Source organism: Poeciliopsis prolifica, unplaced genomic scaffold (genome assembly GCF_027474105.1).
Source record: "Poeciliopsis prolifica strain line A6 unplaced genomic scaffold, Auburn_PproV2 SCAFFOLD065, whole genome shotgun sequence".
Lineage (NCBI taxonomy): Eukaryota > Metazoa > Chordata > Actinopteri > Cyprinodontiformes > Poeciliidae > Poeciliopsis > Poeciliopsis prolifica.
The window spans coordinates 754514-762997 of record NW_026562440.1 but is presented as its reverse complement, the minus strand read 5'-3'; the positions used below and the strand labels follow the sequence as shown (position 1 = coordinate 762997).

General features: G+C 34.7%; 1 protein-coding gene across 1 annotated transcript; it reads left to right on the top strand.

Annotated features, from left to right (window-relative positions):
- Positions 1–1206: 1206 nt before the first annotated feature.
- Positions 1207–8293, top strand: moxd1l (monooxygenase, DBH-like 1, like). The gene is made up of 13 exons (XM_055020049.1): positions 1207–1513; positions 1617–1763; positions 2338–2490; positions 2649–2732; positions 3084–3239; positions 3653–3755; positions 3832–4004; positions 5082–5170; positions 5323–5419; positions 5520–5579; positions 7143–7261; positions 7377–7440; positions 7756–8293. The coding sequence occupies exons 1-13, from the start codon at positions 1244–1246 to the stop codon at positions 7903–7905; spliced, it is 1665 nt and encodes a 554-aa protein (XP_054876024.1). The 5' UTR covers positions 1207–1243; the 3' UTR covers positions 7906–8293.
- The last annotated feature ends 191 nt before the right edge of the window (positions 8294–8484 follow it).

The window sequence follows — 8484 nt, the reverse complement described above, 5'->3', positions numbered from 1 at the left end:
GGCTACATTAAATATTGAAGAAAATTTTAATTCTAAAAAAAATTTATTATAATTTAAAATATCAAGCTTTTTTAAAGGATCTATGTGCTCTCCGAGTATTACTTGTGATTGTCGTGGTTGATGTACTAATCTTCTGAGAGCCACTTATTTATCTGTACATGTTGCAGATAGTTCAACTGCAGCAGTTACAGGAGGGACCTCACCCATGTTTATCTTGAGTCGTTTCTTATTCCAACGTCTCCCTCTGCTGGACTTAAGTTGACATTACAATGCAAGACAATGCTTATTGTTGGCAATTTAGTAAAGATTTTATATTTAATTATTTATTGTTATGTAATGCTACCATAAATTAAGGCTTTGAATATGAATGTCTAAATTAAAAATATATATCTGAATTTAGCAAATCTAAATCATTTTTGTGATCCTAACTGAACTTGTAATTTAAATATATTGTTTCAACTTTACGTCCCTTAATGCAGTTTATCCACTTGCACTTTTTAAATAATTTTCTTCAAGGATCATCATCACCATTAGCGGTTCATACAAAATCCTTCTTTAAGTTATTTGGAAACACTTTACTTCTATTCCCTTAACTTGTGTGGTTTATGGGTCAGTTACTGAAGACCCTGCACTGTTCTCATTCCTACAAAATGAGGTTGTATTTAATTAAATTATGTGTTTGATATGTGACAGCATTTCGAGGAGGGAGGGAAATGGGAAAGACACTGCAGTTTTCAGTTTCACCATCTCCTCATCGCCTTCTCGTATATCAAACACCTGAATCCATTTAAACTGCCAGCAGGAAAACAGTAAAAATGAGTCATTATCAAATGGTGAAGAGCTGTTCCTGCGAATGGGTAACATTTAACCAGAAATTATAATCCACTGACCAAAAGAACAAGCAAATCATTGACGCAGCACTTTGATGTGAAATAATGAGACCTTTAAAAAAGGTGAAAAGAATTTCAGTGCTCTGATGTTACCCAGAAACATTCAAATATGTGGAGATTTGAATGTAACATAAACAGAAAAAGAAGTTTAAGCATCAAAAGTTGTAGCTTGTTTTTCTTTTTTTTTTTGGAAATTCTTCAGAGGGCGAAAACAAAATGACGAAGCACTTTCTGCCTGTATCACTTGAGCTCATCTAGCAGTGCAGGTGTGTCACTGAAAGGGGTAGGAGGGCGTTTGGCAGCTCCACAGCCATTGTGCTCAGTGTCTAGATTTCCAACCTCAGAGAGACATCATGTCTGCTCCGCTGTGTTTCGTCTCCATCTTACTGGCCTGGATGGCAGGAGCGAGGGCCACAGACTACAACCTGCCTTTCATGGAGAACCTGGACGAAGGCAGTTTGGTCAACCTGAAGTGGGGATTTGATAATGTACAAGGAAACATAACATTCCAACTAACAGTCAACACCACAGGCTGGGTCGGCTTTGGTTTTAGTCCTCATGGAGACATGGAAGATGCAGACATTGTAATGGGGGGACTTGGATCCGATGGAAGCTATTTTGCAGTAAGCAGATACTTTAAATATTAGATGTTAATGTGATTTTGTTCATGTATACCAGAAACCAGGAGTTATTGTTGCCTTAAATGTTTTCCTTTCTGTGTTTTAGGATTATTATTCACTAGAGGAGGAAATGCCTAAAAGGGATAAGGAGCAGAGCTACACCCTGCTCTCCATGACTGAAAATGATGGACAAACAATAATGACTTTTCAAAGGCCAATAGAGACCTGTGATGAAAAAGACTTTCCTATCACTGTAAGGCAATTTATTCTGCACAGTCATAGGCCAGCATGTCAAAATATTACACAAGCTGTTGTATTCACTGAGCTTTCACAGATATATCCTTCTGGTATGGTTTATTTTCAGGGTCAAATCATATTGTACTTCTATTCTAGACTTTGTTGCATTAACCTTAACGGTGAAAAGAAAATGTATCCTTTCTGTTGCGCAATATGTTGTTCTGTTGATTCTCTATAACCTATTTATTCTATTCTAGGTTTAAGTACACAGTTCAGGTTTCTCACATATCACAATGTAAAATCAGCTGTCTTTGTTGAGCTTACTCCTTACCTGGCCCAACTGCTCCATCAGGACTAAAAGAAGACAAAAGAAGCATTAAAAAAATGCCACAAAGGATTGGGGCAATAGAAAACTGTCTTTCTATTGAATATGTGAAATATAATACTGTTCCTGTGAGAGAAAGAACAATTGTGTATGTTTTTTTCACCGTACATGTTTCTGTAAGAAAAACATGTACGGTGTTTCTAAAAAGATTTTCTGTTATTTTTATTTTTATTATTATTTTGTTGTAAAACATCTTGTCCAACAGGCTCAGTCCATCAAACTGATCTATGCCTATGGTGCAACAGATGACATCAAATACCATGGGAGATTTAGAGGCACTAAGGAAGTAAATCTTCTCAACTACAAGCCAAAGACTGTCCCACCTGATGCCAAATATCTCAGTCTGAAGGTGGACAAAGTAAGAAAGACAGAAACTTGTGGAAGAAACTGACCAATACACAAATTAATAATTGCATTCTATTTAAATCCAATTATAGAATTTGGGTAATAATATTTCAGAAAACCCAGCTTGGTTTTTTTGCACATTTTTTGCTATTTTTTGTTTCTAATTTGCAGATCACTGTCCCTCCCAACACAACCTACTATCACTGTAAAGTAATGAAGCTTCAAGACTTGCCCACAAAACATCACATTTATCAGGTAATGTAACTGTCTTTAAAGTAAATATTATATCAGTGTTGTAAATTTTGAGTACAATTAAGTAATTTATATTCATCTCTAAACTTAAATATTAGGTTTTTCTTATTTATGTAGGTATATCAGAATATATTGGATCATACCAATCCAGTGCTTATTTCTATAGGAAAAGGTTTTGAAAGCTATCTTTTTCACTTCATAGTGTTGCTATATCCCATAATATCCTATTGGAATATACTTAGGTTTGCTACTCTTTCAAAGCTGCAAAATATTACTGGTGTCTTGTGCTGCTGTGATGTTAAATACACTGTTTAATTTGAGTTAATCACTAAATAACAATTTCTTACCTTTTAGATTGAGCCAGAGATTGAGCACAAGGAAGTCGTCCATCACATGTTGCTGTATCACTGTCCCTCTTTTGTGAAAGAACAATATGATAAACCGTGCTACAGGGGTGACATAGGAGACCATTGCTTTGGTGTGGTGGCTTCATGGGCAATAGGAGGAGAAGTAAGGGAACATGATATTCTTAAACAAGCCTAAGACTAAAAGTAACTCCTGCTGATGTCATTTTAGAAAAAACATCTTAGAATTTCTCGGGTTCTGTCTTTCACAAGAATTTTACCTTGATAAGCTAAAGGTTATTGACAAAGCACCTTAAGCCTTGACTCCCACTGTGACAAAATGTTAAACAAAAGGAGGAGCATTTTAGTAAGCCTAAAAGTGCCTGAAGCAGGGGAGATGGTGGAGAGATTTACAGAAAGGATCCAAACATAATTCTTTGACCCACAGACTCAGTTGATTTTTGATATTAAGTTACTACCTTCTTTGGTATATATTAATGCCAATCTGTCTAAATATTTTACTGTCATTATTTTTGAATGTCCTATTATAGTTGCAAACATCTTTGTCTGAATTCTTAGGCATATACGCTTCCTGAGAATACAGGGATTCCCATAGGAGGAACTCAAAATGACACGTACTACAGGTTGGAAATCCATTACAATAACCCACAAAAGAAAGAAGGTAACATACTTTTTGAACAAAGGTTTTTTGTTTGCCATTTTAGGAGTAATTTAAATCTCTTCCTTTTGTTACATAGGTATCATAGACAGCTCAGGACTGAGGCTTTACTATACAGACAAACTTCGACAGCATGATGTGGGTATTCTAACCACAGGAGTGTTCCCAGTGAGTCACATGGAGTATGCCATCCCTCCAAAAGCAGCAAAGTTCCAATCGTATGGCATTTGCAACACAACTTTGTTTTCACGGGTATGAGACTCTGTATGCAATAGATAAAACAGCAATTGTGTTACTTATTCTATGACCCTTGAAGCTTTTTATATTAAACATAAATGTACAATTTTGGGATCTGAGCTTTTTGAAGGACTGGTAAAACAAAAATTGATTACATTTATGGTTTGCAACAAGCAGCATCGATGGCTAAGAGAAGAGGTGGAATAATGTTGTTTTGTTAAATGAGGCCTAAACTGAACCTTTTGGCCTAAAAGCAAAGTACTATAGTGGAAGACTAACACCATCTGTACAACATCACCATGATAAAACCTGGTGGTGGCAGGGTTATGCGATGTGAATACATTGCTTCAACTGACAGAGGAAAATGCTTGGAAGATGGATGGAGCAAAATACATCAATATATCAATATGATGCTGCAAAAGCTTTGACATTCCTTATGAACAAAACATGGAATCCTTAACACACAGCAGAAGCAACCATGGAATAGTTTTCTTTATTCATGTTCATGTTGGATGATCCAGTCAAACTGGGCACCTAAATCCAATTGAAAATGTGAGGCAACACTTTCTGAATTAAATGTATTTTATTGTGGGACATTGCATATTAATGGTCAGACAAGATTGCCATGAATACAACAGATTTAGGGAGCTGCTAACAGAAAATGAAATTCTAAATTATGCAAATATGATATGACTGCAGCCCACTGTACCCTGATGGCTTTTTTGCAAAATTGTTTTATAGGTTTTAATGTAGTTACACATGCAAATGACCATGTTGTAAACAGTATTCAATGTCTGGTAAAATCGTGCAACATTAAGACAGGTTAGTCTTGAGATGTGGAAAGCTGGAAGAAAAAAATAAAAGGATTTGAAGACGTAAGTGCAGCTAAAGGTGCGGCATACCACAAACCTAATTTTTTTATTTGATATTTTTGAAAGCCACATACAGTTTTCCCTTCAATCTGTACTTCATTATCATATAATGTCAGAATAAAATAATAGAAATCATTGAATATTGTGGTTTTAATATGATAAATGTGACTACTTTTGCAAGGCACAGTGTATTGATGCAAGTTTTCATTTCCACCCACAGTTTGAGGACCCCATACCTGACCTTCAAGTGTTTTCAGTGTTGTTGCACACTCACTTGGCTGGCAGGAAAGTCAGAGTGGGCCACTTCAGGTGAGAAAAACAAGATGAGTACTTGCTTCATGCCAGCCACCCACTCTTTAACCTGAGGCATAACATCATACCAAAGAAAATACATTTGATTTCCAAAGCACAGAATATTTGGTTTTCAAACATAACTTTATATATGTGGCTGATCTGTCTAGAAAAGGAAAGCAAATAGGCTTCTTGGGAGTAAATGAAAACTACGACTTTGACATGCAAGAAATTGTCAATTTAGGAAACATCAAGACAATCAAATCGGTAAGCTTTATTAACTTCTTTCTGCCAAGAACATGTTTGGTAAAAGATTAAAATACTTTGGGCTCTCATAATGCTAAATTACTTGTTTCTTTCATTTCAGGATGATGAGATCATTGTGGAGTGCATCTACAATACCTCAGATCGCACTCAATCCACTATGGTGGGTCAGCCTTGTTGTATTAACAGATGTTTACAAAAAGAAAATAACAAAAAGAGAAATTGCTAATTTAAAGTCAGAAACCATCAACATTGCTGTAAAATCTTTATTTAGATTGATATTCAAAAAGTCATGCCCTGTCAGATCCCTTGACAGAAGAGTATAATGGTCTTTACTACATTATAAATGATTTAAATCTGAAATTAGGTGTGAAAAACTTGACACCGCAAATTCCAACCTGCCATTATTTATTAATTAAACAAAAATAAAACCAAAGTGGAAATGTCTGTAAAAAAATAAAATATATAAATATAAAAAACAACAACAATTACCCTACAAGGTAAAGAAGACTGTTCTTAACATTCACTGTAAATGTAATTTACGGTGAACTGAACCGTAAATTACCTGGTGCTGAATCAACAGTAACCTGAACTGTCACTGTTCAGAAACCTGAACTGTTGATTGTTATTAGATTCTACTCTGAATAAAATTAGGAAGTACAGGTTTGTCTCAGTAATATCATAAAAGTTCTTTTATTTTACTAATTTAATTTAAAAAATTTATATAACTTATGAACTTCTTAAATACAGTGTTACATATTTTAAGTTGTCATTGCAGTTCATTTTGGTGAAACTTAGAACTAATATAAATCCATAATTCAGCTTCTCAAAAACGTTTAAGATTTCTTATGAGTTATGAAGAATTTTTACGACTCATGTTATGAACTTATTGTGGTCCATACAATCAAATGGAAGACTGCTGAAATGTTGTCAAATTTAATTGAAAGTTGAGTGGGAAATAACCTTTTAGTGTAAACTGTATATGTAGTCAGTGCTTCGAGGCTCCATACACGTGTTAAAGACATGGGCTACAACTCTGGAAAACAAAGTCACTGGAGCCCGAAGGAAGAATGGGCAGACAGAAAATCCAAACTGTCTGAGGTCCAATTTAAAATTTCCACAATCACTGAAGATTAGGAGAACAAGGTCATTTGCTGGTATTAATCCACTGTGTTTTCTCAGCAAATGCATTTTTTTTTCACTTTATGCTCTAACTGCTGATGAACATCACAGAGATGCTGGTTTCACTTTCCAGCAGGGCTTGCTGACATAAGCCCTCTAAAGAACCTTTGAAGTATTTCCAAAGGAAGAAATGAGAAACCAGACAAACTGAGGGCTGATTAGCTTCTGTGATGCACTGATGCTGGGATTCCTCCAAGAGAAACCTGAATAACTGTGTGCATATACCATAAAGCACAGAGACATGCTTTTGAGTAGGCTCTCGTTTCTGTCATAAACATTATCGTTTTATTATTGGTCTTAAAGAATATTTTTGATTTTCTCATAAAATGACTGAACACTTGATTTTTCACTCTGTCTGCTGTGAACCTATTGCTTAGAATTTAAAGTGAAAGACTAAAGTGAACTTTTTAAAGTTATTTTTTGTGTTGCATTTATATTGGCATTAATACAGTTGCATATTACAATACCAGACTTTAAGATGATTCCAACATATTTTTGTTACATTAATCAATGTGTTTTAAAAATAAGAAAATTTATACTTCAGATGGGTTTGTCCACCTCTGACGAGATGTGTCTGGCTTTCCTGTTCTACTACCCGGCTATCAATATTACTTCATGCACCAGCCGCCCAAATACAACACTTCTATCCACCACAGCTGATCAGTAAGAGCAATGGAATAAAACACTTGCCTTTTTTGCTAAGTTAAATGATTTACATTGTAATCATTTGTTGCAAAGTTATCTTTTTTTAAAATATTACTTTAATTATTTCTGACAGAATTGATGAGTATCAGAGCTTGATGAATACCCTGCCACAAGTTCAATACATCACTGATGACAAAGTAAGTTAACAGTATTTTGCCTTGGAACATTTTATTTTTCTTTACAGATTGAGCAATCATAAGTTTAAGCAAATAAGCCCAGACTGTCTATTCAAATGGTGTGGTTACACAACTGACATTTGTTCAGTTGTAATCAAAATGGATTTTCTCTGTGACATCATTTTTAACATTTTGTTATACTGGTTACTTTCATTGGTGATGTAGCATATTTTATATATTTTATGTTTATAAAAGTCTACCACATTATGCCACATTTATTTTAAAATCACAGCCAGTAAGAAGATTTTGTTTTAACATTCTCTGTTTCCATTGCAGTCCCGCTCATCGGTTTACAAATATGGCACTATCAGGAATGTTATGGAGCAGCCCACTGCTGCTTGCAAAAATACAAATGCTGCAAGTGGACTCTGTACTTCCTGGATGGAACGAATCATCCTTCTGCTTCTTTTAATTGCTATAATGTAGCATGGCTGTATGTGAAACAGAACCATGTGCCAACTTAGAACAATTAACATTGAGTGAAATAGACAATTTTGAACTTAAATTATGTTTATGATCAATAAGTGTGTTAGCAAGTATAAAAGATTTTTATGAGCAGATCAATTTATGTTTTTATCAAAGTACAATAGAGGATCAGTAGCTGCAATTTTAACTCTCTACATTAAAAAATATATATCAGACAAAAATCATTTTTACAGTACTAAAGCAATGAAATGTTGTAAAAAGATTTTAGTTCTGTGTGAGTACATGTCACTCACACATTTACTTTTAATTCCTCTTAATTCTTGGCACTTTCACAGCAAATTGATCTTTATGTAGTTACAGCAGTCTGCATTGTTTGACTCAAATAAAAAGGTTGATGAAAAACACAGATGTGTCGTATTCTTTTTTTTAATACTTGAAAAGCTAAAACATTAAATTCAGTTAATTCATTTATTTATTGTATATCGCACTGTCTCCCCAGTTCCAGTACTACACGTAGTACCATTGTTTTTCCTCAAGGAGGCGCTCTAGTTTAGACTTCACACCGATTGTGACTACAGA

Coding starts and splice junctions, on each gene's coding strand:
- moxd1l (XM_055020049.1), top strand. CDS start 1,244: ATGTCTGCTCCGCTGTGTTTCGTCTCCATCTTACTGGCCTGGATGGCA. Junction 1,514..1,616: donor CCGATGGAAGCTATTTTGCA/GTAAGCAGATAC, acceptor TCTGTGTTTTAG/GATTATTATTCACTAGAGGA. Junction 3,756..3,831: donor TAACCCACAAAAGAAAGAAG/GTAACATACTTT, acceptor TTTGTTACATAG/GTATCATAGACAGCTCAGGA.